The sequence below is a fragment of the Ceratina calcarata genome, unplaced genomic scaffold (genome assembly GCF_001652005.2).
Source record: "Ceratina calcarata isolate Rehan_Ccalc_2016 unplaced genomic scaffold, ASM165200v1 scaffold419.2, whole genome shotgun sequence".
NCBI lineage: Eukaryota > Metazoa > Arthropoda > Insecta > Hymenoptera > Apidae > Ceratina > Ceratina calcarata.
Genome location: NW_017165508.1, coordinates 41,965 through 62,538, shown reverse-complemented (window position 1 = coordinate 62,538; position 20,574 = coordinate 41,965). Strand labels below are relative to the sequence as shown.

Here is a 20,574-nt window from a genome sequence, read left to right as displayed (position 1 = left end):
GGAATGAAGATGGCGAGGAAACCCGTCATCCGTTGTCTTTTGTTTCGTCCATTATTCATTTTTTCAGGTTACAAGTAAAAATAAAGACAGTAAATAATTAAATACGTTTACAGTTCTAATATTGAACTGTCCATATATGAAGTATAAGATTGAATAAAAAATCTATAATATAGATCCTTTCTATTTTCCTTATTCTCTCTTGATAAGTCCTGCTGCTTTCCCTAAGTCCTGTTTTCTGATTTAATAAAATAGGCGTACCTCTCAACAGTAGTCATCTTGTAGACGCTGTCGAAGATATTTCTTCGATCCGATCGAGCACTCTCTTCCTTAACATTGTCGCCGTCGTCGTGGCTACGTAAGTGTAGCGTTCTCGCGTTTGAGAAATCCGGCTCCTCGATATTCATTATTCTCCCCCGAGAAAGGCACTCAGTACGGAAGTCAAACCGAAGTTCCCACGTGCTTAATACTGCCTTACAAAGCTTCTACGTTACTTATTCCGCACTATATTAAATAGGAACGAGTTTGTATTTCACGTTTTGTAGAAACGCAACGTCGCACATAAAGAGTCCTGCGGAACTACACGCATGGCGCATTTACGTCTCAATGTTCCCGATGTTCTTTTTTTTTTTTACATCATGAGTAACGCGTATGTATGTGTGTATCGCCACATAGGAATTTCTGTTTGAAATCAGAAGCGTCAGACACAATGACTGCAGTCAAATTTCCTTATACGCAAGTACATTCGAACGAGTAACGGTTGCATTGACTTTTATAGATCTGAACTTTTCCTTTTATATTTTTAACGTCGCGTTCGAGCGCGAGGCACGCGATTTTAAAACGATGGAACAATTAGATAAGCAAAATTCGGAGAATGTCGTGATGTCAGGAACTGTTACCATTGTTTAACCACGGAACGCAAATATCCGAAGATGCATTGACGGTTTTTATCGTGAACGAGAAAATGGGATGAAGCCGATAATTTCTTGAGCTGAGCACAGTCAGTTTACTCGTAAAAGTTTTAATGAAACCGGTTTTCGCGTCTAGCGGGCCGTAGTAAACGTACGATATGGATTTTTCAGTCGGTTATAAGGACTGCGGACGCGTCATTACCCCGAATAAAATGCTTTGCGGAAAAGATGAAGGCCAAGGTTAAATGTTCGAATAATCGTAACGCAAATCGACCGGTGAATTATGCTCGTCAACGGAAGATAATAATTTTCTTCTCGATTGCGTGAACATTACGTAAAGTTGTAAGGGAATAGACGGACACTTCGAAATTTGATGTTGTTTTTCATATGCGTATAAAAGAAACAAGAAAATTTGCTACAAATACTATATTTATTATCAGCTCATTTTTAACGTTATTAATACATATAGATAGATACATTATGAGAGGGTAGCTGTTACATCTCAATAGAAGCATTCAAATGAACATATCTATAAAATTGTAGTACTTAATACACATTAAATCTGTAAAACGCACACTATTTATGTAAATACATATTCATTCTGTGATGGAATGAATTTTCACATATTTTGAATAAAATACTAATTTCTCGAATGTAGCAATATTAACATGAAATGGTACTTAATATCATCGAAGACAATTGTGTAAACAAAATACTTATGTTTGTACAATCATTTTCTTATGTAAACTTAAATTGTTTTTAATGACGCGATCGTCCGATTCCACGAATATTTGTGGAGGAGATAGACTTTGTTATATAAGAGAATAGAAATGATACAAAGGAAGAATGTAGTAAGGGATGAAAATTATTACATATTAGAAAAGTTCTCGTAATAGTGTTTTTGTATAACTATTGCTAATATTTACGTGTAGTAATTCTTTTATTATTATCTGCAAATGCTTTTTGCCTAAACTCTGTGACCGAAATTTTGAAAGACTAAATACGCGGTATCCTCTATCTATAAGGTAAGTCATGAAGAGATCGTTTTATGTTCACGGATTATTTTATTAGCGTTAAATTGTTTTCCTTAATAAATCATCGAAGATTTTGGCAAATAAGTTAATTTAGATTAAATAGATTAATTCGAGCGATGTCAGGACCATCACCGATAGAAGTTCATCCCAACTAGTGTGAAAGATTACTATGACACTCAATTATATCCCATACGAGAAAATTAATCTATTCTACAAATCNATGATATTTAGGCCATATATAAATCTCAATTGATTCGTCGAGTATCAGCGAATCTTTAACATTGGTAGGACTGATTGAGGCACGTGCAGTGTGCAGTGTTAGCGTCAGTAGTTGTTTTCAAATTTGACGGTTTGGAAGTGCGTGTAGTTTTTGTTTTTTCATATACTTTTCTTTTGTTAATCAGTGTTAAGGAGTCGTGTGCAAGATGGACGACACAGTTGCTACAATAAATCATTTCGATTTGTAAGTAAATTTGTATAATATTATATATTATGTGCGATGTATGCTTTTTTCAAAGCAAGGGTTAATGTTTGGATACATCTATCAGTGTTCCTTTGTGATAGTATTTGACAAACTCGAAACTGCAGCAGTTAAGTTACTTTATTTTCATATAAAACCGAAGATTGTATTAAATATGTATAAACTATTATATCAATAATTTGTAAAATATACAAAAATATGTAATTAGCAAATGAAACTACAAATATTTAACAAAGAAATAATGAAGTTTTCATGTCAATAGCTTCTGTGATTAATTTTTATTTTAAATTAAGAATATTTTTTAAATTATTGATGGAACGTAATATATCGTACGGAGTAGGAAACAATTTTATCGACAGTTTCCACGAAGTATAGTTGATTACAACAAATTCACATCAAAGTATTTTATTTCTGTGGTGATAGTTCTTAAAAATTACATAATTTTTTGATACACTTCTTCTCGTTTTGAATAGAAAAGAAAATGTACTTGTGTACTCAAGGTACCGCACGTATTTTTATATAAAATTTCGTAAGATTATATATTTTAAGGTTAGAAATGCTTGTTAATAATTATCACGTACTGCATATTGTAGTTATGATTGTTGAATTACGTGTATACTTATTTTACAATGCTATAGAGTATTCATCGCGTTAACATAATTATATATCGCTTTCCATAATATTTATCCATAGTGTTAAATTACAATTTGTATTAATAATTCGATAAGTCATGCATCGCAGTTAAGAGGTTTGTATTAATTTGTTTGTATGTATAGTAAAATTCCATAATTATTAATTGGAGATTTGTACTGTACCTGTTATTTCTTATAAATTGCATATTATAGGTCATGTAATATTATACATATATTATGATGCATTACACATATACATGAAGTAGAAAAAAGAACATGAAAGGGTTGTGTATTGTTAATCTATTATTTATAATAAATAATGAAAGAGATTTCCTGTTTATTTAAATAATTACTATTTCTACTGAACAAGGGTTCACTTCAATGGTTCTCAAATTCCTGTTCTCCATACTACATTCCGCTTACTTTGCTCAATAATAATTGCACGATGGGAATTACGCTGTTACGAATCATCCATACGCCTTGCAGGATGGGCTGTTATCAGAAAAATAAAATCATAAGTCGACGAAGTAAGCAGATAAACCAAGTAATACGTGGTACGTAATCTATGAGGGTATTAAGTCTCAGAAATTCATTAAATTTCATTTGAAAAATATGATTCATAACAACTTCTACTTCCCCATAAAAATTAAGTCAATAAAAAGCAGCCAGTTTTATCATTATGTAGCAGCTGTGTTCAAATTATCACCTTTAACGTTTCCATTATCGTTATCATCCGAACTCCCCTAATTCAAGGCCTTATCTTCACCCAGAAAAATGGATTATTCCCAAACATTCCCTTATCGTTTCTCCATCGAGCCTCAATTCAAAAATCTAATGGAAGAGTCAAAATTTGATGTACATTCAGTCTTATATCAAATAGTTCATAAATGCTTGGATGGTTATAGTATTTTCACTTATATTTCGAATGATTTTAAATCTTTATTTCTCTCTTTAATATTCCTGTGTTTTTGGGAACGCTTTTTATAACATAGAGCTGCATCGCATAAATTGAGGAGCACTGCGTTTGACCGCACGCAGCAGGCCACGTTTCTCCTAACAACCCTTACCGCTCTATCTGTTTTTGTCCTACGACTCTCCCTCCGTTCAACGTCTGCTCTTTATCTGCACTCCACCGCTTCCCTTCCACCCGCTGCTCTCGGGTCGACCTATTCGTGGTTGGGGTCCATCGCGCTCGGCCTCCGTTTGCTCTTCGACCAGCCGCACGAATCTTCCGACCTTAAACCCTCCGCTCGTGCCTCCCCTCGATCGGGACCCATGTCTTGTCTGTGTCGTGACGTCGTGTCGTAGCGTCGTCTGCGTTCAGTCGCGTTCAATCTGTCGCTAGAGTAGGGTCCGTGCTGATATCCACGCGGTCTCGTTTCGTCGAAAGTGCACGCGTTATCGATAAAGGCAACGCCTGAACGGAGCAAGCGAGCTTAAAGTAGCAGTGCGGGATTTGGGAAGAAACGATTTCTCAAGTTAGACGTTCGTCTTCCGTCGAGAGATAGAGTGTGATTTCGTTCGTCAACGCGATGGAAGACGATAGACGCCCGGCAAGAAAGCTACTATTACTTTTCTCAAAGAGGACTGTGCTAAAATACAAACTGCTGATTCAGTGACACAGCGTCGTTTTTCTGAACTCGACTTTTTGTGTCAGACTGTGTTTTCGTCGCTATTTTGCCTCAGCTGCAAATCGGACGACTCTTGGGTTGGGACAGGAGTGTCTTGTGGAAACAAAGAAAACGTGCGTTTAAATAAACGCGTACCGTGGACAATCATCCGTAATTTCGTTTTGGGGTGAACGAGAGTTATCTCCGCATTGATCCAGGGGCATATAGGTCGCCGCGGTAACACAGTTTCGTCCGAGGAAAAACAGACTTTTCGACCGTCCACTAGGTCACGGCACCGGGCCGAGACGCGGACGATCGTCGTTTCCAAAAACAGTGAACTCCAGATTTCCTGTTTTCTAATAAGACTGACTGAAATGACACTGATCGGTGCCGATCGCGTTGATATGCTCCTCTGAGAGCCCGAGTACATTGACACCGTGTGCCAAATAAACGTGCCAAAGCTGTTCATTCAAAGTACAACTTGCTGTAGTATTATCTCATAGGACTATTATTATTACTAACGTTATTATCGTTTATTGTTGTTACCGTTGTTGTTATAGTTTTATCGATAAGTTCGTTTTGTATATAAACGCGCGGGATTGCCTGTCTATCCCTCCGATCGAGGACCATTCGATTCGTTTCTTTTTATATTCACACGGAAATTATTCTCGTGCGTTATACCAATGAGGAACAATTACCGCAACATGTTTTTCGCCGGCTACGGATATTCCAATCAAAGCCAAAACAGTCCACCCTCGCCGACCAGATCCAGCGTCTGGGGTAGCATTTACAGCCCGTTCCGAAAGTAAGTACATATCCGCTGATTTCATTGGGCAGTTCTAAATGCTCTTCTGCTGTTTTACATTTATTGCCTTATAACATTGCCTTCATGACACTTCAACCAGTCGTGTGTAACGAAATGACGTGTAACTCTGTCGTGAGTAGTTAGACGGATATTATCGTTATAGACTAACTCCGTTCTTTCATGAAGGACTTGATACAAAATACGTATTAAGACTAGACTGAATGACTTGAATTTGTAATATATTGTAAGGAGACGAATTAAGAGGGATGCGTTTTAAGGATGTATTGGCTATACAATCCCTGTCAAAAGTAACGTACATACGAAATATTGAACGTTATATATTATTAATATAGACACAAAAAGTAAAAAGAATTATTGTTTATAACGTAATATACTAAAATTAAGAATCTAAATGGTTCTAATTGTTACAAATATCTTTTTTATTTTATTATTCGCATAATATTATTTGAAACCTTTGGATATGCATTCCACAAGCTTCCAATCCAAAATAATAAAAATCATTAATTTTGTACTGGTGATGCACGCAAAATTGATGTTGTGCACCTAATTCAAAACTAGGAAGTGGACTGTACACGATTTCCGTATGTTCGCTATCGACACGAATGTTCTCGAGAAATTTTTAAGACCCGAATATTAGTCTTATGTTCTTTCGATGCGAAAGCTCGACGCTAATGCTAGTTGATTTTAGATAGCTGTTAATAATAATTGATTTTGACCTACTGCTGTCGATTGCTTTGTTTCGATTTGTCCTGCGTCTTCAGCTCTTTTCCTCTTTTTCTTTGTCTAGCGAGTTTCGCGAGTTTTAAAAAACGCACCCCCACTACGTAGCGGAGTGGGACTTACGTCTTCCGAAACATGTGGAGCCTTCGAAGGGACCTGACGAATGCAAAAAGTTCCGCTAAGTAGTCGTCGCATGACGGACTATTAAGCCGGCTTAACTGATTGCTTGATACCCTTCAGTACTTTAGTTTATGGCAAGGTCGGTCATTAAAGTACGAGGGATAAAGGAAAAATGTCATGAAAATAGAAAAGAACTTCAATCCTCAAAAGCTACTTTCCCGCACCTACTCGCCATAAACTATCCCAACGAAGTCTCCATTTTCTTAACTTTTGTCCCTCGAACGGAACAGGTACGGTTGTGTTAACTAAAAATCCCGCTCTAAAGGTTGAAAATATTTGGAGTATTTTATTAATATCTTCTGTAATAATCCAGAGAATTAATTTTAGTATGTATTCATTTATAAGATATTCGTTAGTAGCAAAATTTCAAGATCTTAACGTTTTTCATACGTTTTTCTTTAACTATACCACGTTGTACAGACTTTAANCATATTAATAAAACATACATATTATTAGATATAAATTTGGGGAAAGATGGTATTCAACATTAAGAACTGCATGAAATGTAATGCAGTTATCAGGTTCAACAGTGATTCATACTTATACGGTTGTAGAACGAAGAAAACTGTCAGTATGTATTCGTTAAAGCGATTTACTTTGTTAGTTATATGATGTCATTCTCAGATAATGGAGATCATAAGGATTTTAATACGGTTTTCGTTAGAATAATAAGAATCGGATATTACGAATTTTATAACAAAAAAACAAATGAATTCTTTGTGACTTGCCGCTAAAACAACTGAGCCACGTAAAGGATGTACCCTATTCCTTTCAGTTCCCTAAATTAGTATAGTTTGTTTGCCGTGATTATTTCGGGGTAAAGGCTTGCTCAGTTGGTCCCTCGATGCACTGACAGCAGGGCCCGGTTTGACAGCTTCAAATAACAACATCAAATGTTTCATTGTGGTCTAGAGATCTCAAAGGAACTACTAAATATTCGTTTCTTTCCTTTTGTATTCGTGAATTTCAAAATCGTTGACTTCTAACAGTCATAAATATAGAAAACATCCTAACTTGGCTTACAGAGTAAAAAGTTGGTAGTTTACATTCTTTTTACATTTTTTACGCCTTTAAAACGCACGTGAGACGAAGCACGTACATGTATTATCTACGTATTGGTTAAAGTAAAGTATGATACTATTTATTTAGTACGTGTTGACTGATACGAAATAGGAAATGTACCAAGAGGTTTGCATATAGATTCCTCGGGTACAAATGCCGATTGTTGTTCTGTTCGTAAAGTGAGTCATAAGCAAACCCTAATGAGCAGTAATTCGCTTAGCAAGCTGTTTATACGCCGCGAAAGTATCGAAGACGATTAAATCCTCTGTTTGCTTATTACCTTATTCGAGCTTCTAGCTTGTAGAATTCCTGTCTCGACTTACAAATTATTTCGTTTAGCATTAAATAAAATTTTATTAGAACTTATTTTATTACTTGACTAACTGACATATTAAAACTATTAAAAATTGGAGTACGTCCCTCAAGTTTTAATAAACCAGCTGCTACTTTTTGTACCAGTTATTTATGTAATGATAAAACACACGAATACATGTTTCTTCACAGGAAAACAGTACATTTAAATTAATAGCACTGCGCATTCAATTGTACTTTATTCTAGATTGCAAGAGGTCAACGCACCCTACGATTATGCTAGTCACTTCGTAATATCATTCTGTCAATACGTCGCATAGACACAATCGTGTTGTTAGGTGATTTATAATCCACATTAATACAAAATTCCTTTAATTTACATTCAATACAGGGCGTTTACTTGAAAACACATCTCCATTTGTTGAAATAACGACAAAGACTGTGTTATATCGAGTATTGCGATATGTCAGACTCAATTGTACGGATACATTATGTATGCGTTCACCAAGTGTCCCGTGCATTAATTAAAGCCTTAATGAACTATTTCGCCCACCGGACACCCACTCAATCGTGCATAAGAATAAGCCAGCTAGCCGGTCCGTATCGCATCATAAACAACGTTTCTATTCGACAGGACCGAGCTAATTGTTTAACTAGGCAAGCTAATACGTTTAACGATCCGGTAATTGAGCGAATTTTACACGTCGCCGACGTGAATGTGCTCGTTTTAATATCGTTCAACACCGTACTGTCTGCGATGATACTGCGTTTAAATGTCGTTTAAGGTGTTACTTGCAATAGAATCACAAGGCTAATCGTAGTCATATTGTGACAAATTATTGGCGAATTGTTTCATTTAATTCCATTGCAAGTTATAATTCAGCGAATTCAAATTAAAGCATGATCTTATTATTGAATAGATTTTATTTAAGTGATATTTCAATGTTCAAAACATATGAAATATCAATGAACTTCTTGTTAACCTTTGAGTGATAACGTGATATATGTTTTATTTGAAGAAATGTTGCTTGGATTCACGAGTTTAAAATATGATATTAATATTTTCTTGTGTTCTTTACATATTCTGAACAATGCAATAAGTGATGGAATAAATAATTAATCTAATGTATAGTCACTCTGTGATTCAGCAAGCCTTATAGAAAAATGCGTCTTATACAAGCGAGATTAAAGCTCGAACTGCACGCTCCTGTTTCGGTCCATGCCACCATATCTGCTCTCCAGTATTGATTACTTACACAACCACCGTCCATCTTGTTAGATGACGACAACTTTGTGCGTCATTTCATGTAATTGTTTTCCATCCTCAACAATTTCTTCATAGCTCCTCCAAGTTACTCATGTATTATTAAGTTCGGAGTATTAGATGACAAAAATTAGTGACATCAGTTATCGAGCTCAATTTGATTTTTCTTCAATCGATGGATAGAACTTGGGTATTATTAGCACTTTAATAATAATCTTTTACAATAATGAAGTCTTTTGCACGTGAGACGAAGCACGTACATGTATTATCTACGTATTGGTTAAAGTAAAGTATGATACTATTTATTTAGTACGTGTTGACTGATACGAAATAGGAAATGTACCAAGAGGTTTGCATATAGATTCCTCGGGTACAAATGCCGATTGTTGTTCTGTTCGTAAAGTGAGTCATAAGCAAACCCTAATGAGCAGTAATTCGCTTAGCAAGCTGTTTATACGCCGCGAAAGTATCGAAGACGATTAAATCCTCTGTTTGCTTATTACCTTATTCGAGCTTCTAGCTTGTAGAATTCCTGTCTCGACTTACAAATTATTTCGTTTAGCATTAAATAAAATTTTATTAGAACTTATTTTATTACTTGACTAACTGACATATTAAAACTATTAAAAATTGGAGTACGTCCCTCAAGTTTTAATAAACCAGCTGCTACTTTTTGTACCAGTTATTTATGTAATGATAAAACACACGAATACATGTTTCTTCACAGGAAAACAGTACATTTAAATTAATAGCACTGCGCATTCAATTGTACTTTATTCTAGATTGCAAGAGGTCAACGCACCCTACGATTATGCTAGTCACTTCGTAATATCATTCTGTCAATACGTCGCATAGACACAATCGTGTTGTTAGGTGATTTATAATCCACATTAATACAAAATTCCTTTAATTTACATTCAATACAGGGCGTTTACTTGAAAACACATCTCCATTTGTTGAAATAACGACAAAGACTGTGTTATATCGAGTATTGCGATATGTCAGACTCAATTGTACGGATACATTATGTATGCGTTCACCAAGTGTCCCGTGCATTAATTAAAGCCTTAATGAACTATTTCGCCCACCGGACACCCACTCAATCGTGCATAAGAATAAGCCAGCTAGCCGGTCCGTATCGCATCATAAACAACGTTTCTATTCGACAGGACCGAGCTAATTGTTTAACTAGGCAAGCTAATACGTTTAACGATCCGGTAATTGAGCGAATTTTACACGTCGCCGACGTGAATGTGCTCGTTTTAATATCGTTCAACACCGTACTGTCTGCGATGATACTGCGTTTAAATGTCGTTTAAGGTGTTACTTGCAATAGAATCACAAGGCTAATCGTAGTCATATTGTGACAAATTATTGGCGAATTGTTTCATTTAATTCCATTGCAAGTTATAATTCAGCGAATTCAAATTAAAGCATGATCTTATTATTGAATAGATTTTATTTAAGTGATATTTCAATGTTCAAAACATATGAAATATCAATGAACTTCTTGTTAACCTTTGAGTGATAACGTGATATATGTTTTATTTGAAGAAATGTTGCTTGGATTCACGAGTTTAAAATATGATATTAATATTTTCTTGTGTTCTTTACATATTCTGAACAATGCAATAAGTGATGGAATAAATAATTAATCTAATGTATAGTCACTCTGTGATTCAGCAAGCCTTATAGAAAAATGCGTCTTATACAAGCGAGATTAAAGCTCGAACTGCACGCTCCTGTTTCGGTCCATGCCACCATATCTGCTCTCCAGTATTGATTACTTACACAACCACCGTCCATCTTGTTAGATGACGACAACTTTGTGCGTCATTTCATGTAATTGTTTTCCATCCTCAACAATTTCTTCATAGCTCCTCCAAGTTACTCATGTATTATTAAGTTCGGAGTATTAGATGACAAAAATTAGTGACATCAGTTATCGAGCTCAATTTGATTTTTCTTCAATCGATGGATAGAACTTGGGTATTATTAGCACTTTAATAATAATCTTTTACAATAATGAAGTCTTTATAACTAATCTTTATCGATAAATAGTTATACAAAATAATTTGTATCAAATTAAATCGTTCATTTTTATGCATGAAACGCGACGATGCTATGTTTGCCTATTCTGAAATGAGTTATGAATTATGTAACTAATCTCTATTGCGACCAATTGTAGTTTTACAAACGACGCAGATGATCAATTTCCTTTATCTGTTCATAATTAGCTTCTATAACTACTATTTTTCCCACTGCTATGTATATTCCATAAAGTACTATTTATTTTCCTATAAATTCCTAATTCATTTCATTGTCAGAATTAAATGCATAAGAAAATGAAATCAATTGTACTTGTTAGTCCACAGTGACTCATCGTCTTTAATCCTCAGCTCCGGACTGCTGTTATTTTGAATCATTTATTAGCGGCCGACTTAAAACTAGCAAAACAGTCTAACTAAATCTGAAGTTTATTCTAAAGAACGTTTCGTTTTCTTTTGAATTTAGAACCTCACGTGCGAAGTTTGTGGTAAACCGTGGGCGTCGCGGTTGGCTGATCTCTTTAAGTAAAGCAACCCTGTCTCGTAAACTGGGCAATAATAATATCAGCAAAGTGTCACCCTTTGGTTCGCTTGTTCCCCGATCGTTCCGGCCTCCGACGGACTTCTGAGGCGTTCTCAGATTCTGAGAAGTCCGGATTCGGATTTGTTTTACGCGAACGTAAGGGGTTGCGCTTAATATATTAGAGTCGGATGTTAGGGTGCGGTAGAGGATGGCCACGATTACACGCCGGCGAGGTGAACGAGATTACGTACGCTCACGGTTTGCAAATAGACCTCGTTGAAAAACGACTCGTCGCCGCCGGCCCTCCCTCGACTTTTAACCAATGGAAAGAAGAAGAACACTGATGAGTCGCTTGGAGGTCTCTCGCTGTATGTCATTTTTAACTTCAAATGTCCGCGTTAATTTGTACGCGTGAACTTGTCTTTGTTCGTTCAACAGCATGTATATTCCATAAAGTACTATTTATTTTCCTATAAATTCCTAATTCATTTCATTGTCAGAATTAAATGCATAAGAAAATGAAATCAATTGTACTTGTTAGTCCACAGTGACTCATCGTCTTTAATCCTCAGCTCCGGACTGCTGTTATTTTGAATCATTTATTAGCGGCCGACTTAAAACTAGCAAAACAGTCTAACTAAATCTGAAGTTTATTCTAAAGAACGTTTCGTTTTCTTTTGAATTTAGAACCTCACGTGCGAAGTTTGTGGTAAACCGTGGGCGTCGCGGTTGGCTGATCTCTTTAAGTAAAGCAACCCTGTCTCGTAAACTGGGCAATAATAATATCAGCAAAGTGTCACCCTTTGGTTCGCTTGTTCCCCGATCGTTCCGGCCTCCGACGGACTTCTGAGGCGTTCTCAGATTCTGAGAAGTCCGGATTCGGATTTGTTTTACGCGAACGTAAGGGGTTGCGCTTAATATATTAGAGTCGGATGTTAGGGTGCGGTAGAGGATGGCCACGATTACACGCCGGCGAGGTGAACGAGATTACGTACGCTCACGGTTTGCAAATAGACCTCGTTGAAAAACGACTCGTCGCCGCCGGCCCTCCCTCGACTTTTAACCAATGGAAAGAAGAAGAACACTGATGAGTCGCTTGGAGGTCTCTCGCTGTATGTCATTTTTAACTTCAAATGTCCGCGTTAATTTGTACGCGTGAACTTGTCTTTGTTCGTTCAACAGCCTTCTTTTTCTTACACTAGAAATAATAAGATTTCTTCATTTTCATTTAGTTGAAAATTCATTTTGCAATACGAGTGTTTCTTGGAATTTTTTATGGAACTAAAAATATGATACTTTTTTAATATATGAAGAGAATTTCTAAGTGCGGTGCGTCAGCCGACGGTGGGCCGGTCTGTCCAGACTGCACGGTGCTCGCAAATAATAGAGGAACTCCGAGAACTTGTTAAGACTCGCGACAAGTCCCGCTGGAGGGACGTTATCCGCTAATTACTCATTTCGCATTTCACCACCGGTCAGCAGGAATAGCGTTTGGATGAAATCTAAATTAAACCTTTCTCTGGAAATTCTGCATTTCCTTATTGCTCGCTAGCTACGTCAACCGGCCACGTGGCCATATATCACTGACATGTCACATAAACGGTTTCGCATCAAATTAAGCCCTGTTTCGTTAGAAGGATGAGAATCGCGTCGAAAATATGGGTCGCGTTTAATTATATCAAATCCCTTCTTAAACCGCACCTGCTGGCTAACGACGCAAGTATGCACTTTCGGAGTGGAAGGCCAGTTGTTGGATGTTACTTGCATGATCTTGAGATTCTTAAAATGCAATAACAAACCTACGAAGGTGAAGCGTAATTTAAATATTCGATCTGCTCAGAATTCTATCCCATTAGAATCAATGAATCGAAATTCCGGTCAGGTTCTTCGACTGCTTAGACTGATTAATCCTTTATCTATGCGCGGACCTCTTCGTCGACTGATGTTTCGGTCCTCTCGACCGATTCTCGTTCTCGAAATAGAAAGTAACCTTTATCTTGATCCTTTTTAAAAGTTTCATCTAATTTGGTGTAGTTCGTAGTGTCTATTTCCTGTGGGATCAGAAGGGACCCACGTTCCACCTCTCCATTCTTAGCCCTATTCCCAGAATAAACAGTCCTCAACCTTCTGTCTTTCATTATCGCTTTGACAAAACAGGAAGAGAAATCTCTGCTTTTCAATATAATGTTCTAATCTTATCCCTTTAATTCTACACCTCTTTTTTTTAAAGAAATACATTAATTTTAATATATAATGTATTACATATAAGATGTTTAATATTTCTGTGATTAATTACTATTGTTATTTTTTTGTTACAGTACAAACATGTCGCTGCAGGACATTACAATGGCTACCCCATTACTATTAAACGGTAAGTACAATATATTATAATATTTATACGTATTTATTACAAATTGCTGGTTTAAATATGCATTAGGTCACATGTATCGGATATTTGAGGAACAAGGTTACGAAAAAGATACACAAATGAATTTTCAAATGCATCTTGATCGCAGCAAATGATGCGTTGAAATTGATATAACGATTCGCCGAGCAATGACTCGTTAAATTATCTTTTAGCCGACTATTAATATCAGAATAGGCCGGATATAATTTCACGGTGTCCGATCAAGACAGATAGTTACGCAAGGGAGTCGATCATATTTGTTACTTATAGACCTGGGTGAACGTATCACGTACAAATATCCCAGCGGATTATCTGATTGCTTAAATGTGAGGTCACCGATATTAAGGTTGACAATGGAACGATCAGCAGCTACCTTCCCTAACGAAACTACCTTTATTAACAATTTCCCTTGAGCAATTGACCCTCTATCGACAACGTTAATAAGTGACGAACAGCTGCTATGTCCTATGAAAATGATCACACGTCCCAGTAATTTATTTCCAGCGGAGATCTTAATCGCACTAACTAGAGATACGTATTTATATTCCCATTTCAATGAGAAATAAATTATGTTACTTTCTATACACGTGTTAAAAAACAAATGAACATAATCATTATTATAAAATAACGATTGAAACATGTTTAGGTATTTCACTGTGTATCAAATAATTTCTATTGTTTGGGAATTTCAAACATATATCATATAAACGGTAGAAAGAGAAATGATACAAGGTGATAAAAAAAAGGTGAACAAGAGGAAGCTTTGTGTTAAGATTTAAAAATAAAACAGTGTATGAATACATATAAGGTGCGAGCATTGGGAAATAAGAAGAGGTAGAATGAGATCGTAGCTCGAAAAGGAATCAATTGATAAATATATAATATTAACATTTATCTTGAGAAGTCAGCTTCACCACCTAAAGAGATCCACACACAGTCGCTGGGTCACTTGGACCAATAAAACCGGCGAGAATTCGCACGGCGTGGCGTCTCGGTAATTGTATCTATCGCGATGGAAACAGGGCAACGAACCTTGTTTCACGCGGTACAGCTATTTTACATCCACGCAGACACCGACGTAATCTCTCGTCTACGCCAGGGGTGGTCACGCTCATAATTACACACGAAGCATTTATGCTTTTGAAGAAACAGCTGTAAACTCGTTCGTATCTCCCAAACAAATCACAAACTTGGAATCGAATTCACGTTGGACTCTTTCGCAACGTCCATCGTGTAACGACCGAATAAATATCTAGGTTTATTGGAGCTTTTTAGAAGTGAAAAACAATTTCAGTAGTTTCAGCACCGGTGGAGCGGTGGCCGATAGCCAAAAACCAGCTATATCAGCCAGGCCGCTTTGTAGTTACGCATAAATTTGGCCCTTGGTATACGAATCTGTGCCAACATCTCGCTCCGGTTCTATCCACGTTTCCGTGATCCGCGATCTATAGATAAAGATCGCGCGCGCACGGTTTTCGTTCGCGCGCCGAAACACAATCGCGCTTCGTTTCGCGACAGCTGCGTCCAACGCGCTCTTAAATTCCGCGTTCCCCGTCGCATTGCTCGGATAAAACGCGCGAAGAATAGTAATTTCCGAGAGATCGAACGATTACGAGAGGATAATTGGTGGAGTCGTCGGCTCGACGCGATTTCGCTAGGCGGATTAGTTAAATTTCACAGGCTCGTCCTCGTTAGACTAACGGGATACAAGATTCCTCGGATTTCTGCGTACTTATCGATTTTCACGAATTTCAAGAATAGCGGATTTGAAACGTGCTTCTGATTCTTGTCCAGGTCAGGAATGTTTCTGTTACAAAGGGATGACTGTGGCATCGAAATTCCTTTGCTGCCTTTTTTAAGACGCAAGGGTGATAAGAGCTTATATATAGCAACTCAACTTTATCGCATCGTGTAGACGACGAGCTCTGGAATGCTTCGTCATAAATTTTCAAAATGTCTAACATAACTTGCAAATTCAAGTAAAGCTACATAGACACATTATTCATTGTAGAATTATCATTCAAGAATTATGATATGATGAAGATACGCAAACTAGAATCTTTTCACAGTTCAAAGGCTACTGTAAAAGGAAAATACTCTCACGTTGTATCATCTGTCAGCATCGAATCATCCTGTGTTACTGCCCAAGTTTATCACATGTAGTAGCTTGTTCAGGTAAACAAGGAGTCGGGATCCATCATAGAGAATCGTTTTTCGCGATCTCAAATTACAGGAAGCGGTGGTCCATTTATTTCGGTGGTTCCCGTTGTCGGAGGGAGCAGGGAAAACGTGTCGCGACTCTGTATTTATTTCTGTCACGCGTTGCCCTGTGGTTCTCGCGGCGGGTTATTCGCCACATTCGCGAACAATTTCCACGTTCAACAAATCCGATCCTAGCTCTTAGATAGGACACGTTGCACTCTAGGGTGCATTGTCCAAGAAAATCGATTGTTTGTTTCCACAGCTGGCCGAACTCTCCTATCGTGCAAACTTTTGCCCGCTGCGCAGCACGGAATGCGAATTTTGTGTCGAATACCGGAATACTAAGTAAACTTTATAGACAGGATACTATTACGGATTTTCCTTCGTTTCGTTAACATCAACCTTCTCCCATTTCTGTGATTCTTTATCTCGTTTATTTATTTAGTTTTAGATTTGAACAATTATTTGACATCGTATCGGATTACTATTAAATGATCAAGGAATTCGATATGCGAATCTCTCTTATATTTTCTGCTTAGATTAGACGACGGACGAGTCACTAAACTTGACGTTGCTTAGGTAAGCAATTTCTAAGCGCCACACTATATAAGTTGAGTGATTAAATAGCGACTCGGTAGATTGCGTTCAGAGTTAATTGACCATTTCTAAACATCAGCTCCGTGTCATTTTCATTTATATTTTGACATGATTGGGATCAAGCCAGACGCCTACGTGTCTACGAAAACCTGGTGTCTTCATGGAGTGAATGAGAATTCGAACACTAGTGCTATTTTTATATATTAACGCACGTGGCAGGGACAATAAACTTTAATCATTGAGGTTTCGCCTTCAAGATTAATTTACGCGATCTAAAAATAAATTAGCTATTGTCTGATAGCCTCAAGATGATAAATTCGTTAATTGGGTATACTACGATCTTGCAAATGCAATTTTCATATCGATCGATCGATCAAGATTCGAGGACTTAAGTATCAGATTTCAAAGCGTGTTGCTTAATGTTCCTACCTAAGTCGATTAACGGAATCTGATATCCGTCGGATCTGACTGACACGAACATACAAACTATGGCGACACGTGCCGGTAACAACCTTCGCGATAAAGCGAGCCCGTAAATTAAAGCGTCAACTAGCAGTGGCTGCACCGATTGACGCACTAACATCATCTCAGTACGTTAGGGTGTAGTAGTCTTCAGGAATTAAATCAGGTCGCGAATCCTTATCGATTTTCCCTAAGATTTACACAAAAATTTGCTGCCTGGAAATACAAGATTATTTAGTAGATATTGTAGGATAAGTTTGACAATACTTTGCAAATTTTTCGAATTTTCTTGGTGATAAACGCATACTCCTATTTCTACCAAAAATGATTCTTAGTTAATTTTTTTGAAGACTTATACAAAGCTGCTTGAAAATGCAAGAACATTTATTAAATATCATAACTTTTACAATACTTTGAGGGATTTTTCTAATTTTCTCAGTGATAAACGTGTAATTCTATTTGTTCCAAAAATAATTCTCAGCTGATTAATTAGGGTACGATAGAAACTATCTAATTATATTTCCTAAAGTAACACATTCTGCGATCATTTGCAAGCCTGCTAACATACAGTGTCGCAACGCCGGTTGAAGCGACCCGAAATAGCCGGCACGACGGTGTCCGACCGACCATTTCTGAGTCTCGACCCGTGGTCTACAATTAATAGGCCGATGCTAACCGGTGAAATTACAATTGCGTGCGCTCATGTTCACCGGGACGGGTTCTCGCGGATTTAATTACAGCGAACGTTGCGCGCTCGTTGTCGGTCAGGCTCGTCGGACACCTCAGACAGGCGTAGACCGACGCGATGGGGGCTGGAGAGAGCGGTCTGCCAAAATAAAGATAGTTCAAACGACTGCTTCTGGCCTAAATGTGTCATCTATAAATACGCGAGCTCCGCGTCCGCTCGGAGTCTCGGACCGAGTCGATATTGCACATGCACCGATACTTAAATCACGGGAACTCGTTGATCGATGCCGGGAACCATCGAATCACAGAAACCCTGTCGTAGCGATAGCTATTATTCGCCAACCACCGGCGACCTTTTCGGTGGCCGTTCAACTTTACTGATAGTTCCTCGATGCACTCGAAGAGTTTCTAACTCTAGTTCGTGAGGGTAGACGGCACGTGGGCGGGTGAGATTTCGACCTCAAGCTTCGCTGACATTTAACCCTTTACTAGCGAGGCAGAAACTTTACCACTTAAACGAGGTGGGAGCTTGACGTGTTCTGATTTAGGGATTTTTGACGAGGGTTAGTAGTTATGTCACGAACGTTTTATTAAAGCTAAACTCGATGCTACTTTTCTCGGAAGTTTTCTTTCTGTCCCGAACACGTGCGTAGACAAAAAGTAATTCATACCAGTAGGACTTGGCACATGTGGTGGGCCACGGTTGAAGAGGAACTCCGGGGGTAGAATTCGAGTGGAAACAGGACTCGCTTGGAATTCGAACCATAATTATGTTACAACCATAAGAGGGAACTGCGTACTAGAAGGATACTACAACTTCCTGTGGATCCATTCAAAGATTTTAGAATATTTACTTTCCACTTGAGAATCTTTTATCATGTGTTTTTTAATGTACATTGAATAAGATACTAATCTGTTTGTATAGGATATACAATTGTATTCTGTAAGCAAGCATATTTACAAAATGAAATAATTCCTCTGTACGAAAATATGAAAAAGAAATTAAATAAAACTAGAATTAAACATAAAAAAATATAAATTGTATTTGGCGAAGTTTCATGTAGCTACTATGAATATCGTCCTATCTACCTTTAACTGCACCTTATTGGTTCTTCATTCATTTCCCGTCGATTCAGGCTTCTCCAATTAAAAAAGTACGCAAAGTACATGGCAGACGATATTTTTTTTAATTGGAGAAGCCTCAATCGGGAAATAGCGAGCAGCTAATAAGGCACAGTTAGAGAGAGATAACACGACATTCGTAGTAACTGTCTCTCTCTAGTTGTATATGCTCAAAGGATTTTCTTATAAATGTATAACATATTTTCGGACAGAGGGAGTATCTGTTTCTGTTTATTAATAGCAATAAATAAATAAGCACTATGCAATTTAATTCATTCAAATTGAATCTACATATAACCAGTAGGGATGCTAATATTGTCGAAGAGCTTTCATAACTTTGTCTGGGAAGTTTAAAATTAGCCTAGTGCTTTGACATTTTGACCAGAAAATTGATTTCAAAGGAAAATTCCGTATTTCCTATTTCTCACAGTACAGATACATCGAACGACAATTATAAATACAATTCAATGTTCAATAAGTGTAAACGTCTATTTTTAATTAAAGATTTTTTACATGAAATCAAATTTCACTATCACTACTTTTTCCTTTTTACCAATACTGCATATCGATCGGTTTATTTTCTGTTGCACTAATTTTAGAAAATTCCCCTTTTTGCGTAGGTGTAACAATTTACACTTAACACGCTAACGTCATTTTCTGAGATTAACGACCCCGAGGCTTTCGGTTTTAGTTTTCAGAAGAGGCGATTACGAAAAATATTATTAACCGAGTTCACCTTTCCTATTTCCAGCGGCTTGGAATCGAATTTTTCTCAACTACTCTATTTGCAAATCGACTCGGCGAAAGTTGGCAGGAAACTATTCAATCACGATCCATCGTAGCCCCGTGTAGGTTCGGTTCGACGAATCCTTGAAACTACTGCCTATATACCGGGCACGTGAAACGATATACGTTACGAATATAATTTTAACTACACGTTATTGCGATGTAAACTTCGGCGCTGCTCTGCCGTTCTATCTCAGTTCGTGCTTGCACGCTCGCCGTGGAAGGACCTGCAATATCACTCAGGGAACAGTCGCTGTTCTTTATCCGTGTTCTTTCTCGGTTTTTTAATTTTAACCTTTGAGTAGGCTGTGAAATGTGATGACTTCGGACCCGTTCCACGTGGCATGGGATGCGGTAGGTCGCGCCAAGACGCTTCGACCTCCGGCGGGAACATCCAAGATCGACCAATACAGGTCCACGTTATGTTCGGTACGGAAATCTTATTTAAAATTGTCGTCTCCACACGATCACGATTTTCGATACATTCCTTAAAAACAATTATAACAACGACTACTTGCTTGGCATATATAGAGCACATGCTATTCTCCAAGATCTTCGTCACGATGCAATTTAGCAATTGCGAACGTTACTTTATACTTGCAGCATGGAAATTGATAGGGATCATTTAAAGGTCAATGAGATTTAGGTATAAGATAACAGGAGAGATTCACTCATCTGTATAGAAAATGGTATAATTTTTTATAAACAGTA

At 37.4% G+C, this 20,574-nt stretch overlaps 1 protein-coding gene and 1 long non-coding RNA gene across 3 annotated transcripts in view; one reads left to right on the top strand and one right to left on the bottom strand.

The window, feature by feature from the left end:
- Positions 1–2,931: 2,931 nt before the first annotated feature.
- On the bottom strand, positions 2,932–4,486 carry LOC113464559 (uncharacterized). Its single transcript, XR_003389403.1, has 3 exons — positions 4,123–4,486; positions 3,762–3,886; positions 2,932–3,547 (listed from the first exon to the last, which is right to left on the bottom strand). It is a non-coding gene; the product is annotated as an uncharacterized LOC113464559 (long non-coding RNA).
- Positions 4,376–20,574, top strand: part of cnn (phosphodiesterase 4D interacting protein centrosomin) — a 29,631-nt gene continuing 13,432 nt past the window's right edge. Inside the window, exons 1-2 of one of the 2 annotated variants that reach the window (XM_018027291.2) lie at positions 4,376–5,470; positions 13,919–13,971. In XM_018027291.2, the coding sequence (XP_017882780.1) occupies positions 5,349–5,470; positions 13,919–13,971 (175 nt within the window). In that variant the 5' untranslated portion in view covers positions 4,376–5,348. Of the gene's footprint in view, positions 5,471–13,918; positions 13,972–20,084; positions 20,293–20,574 lie in introns of those variants that run through there. The other variant, XM_018027292.2, reaches the window with a different exon arrangement.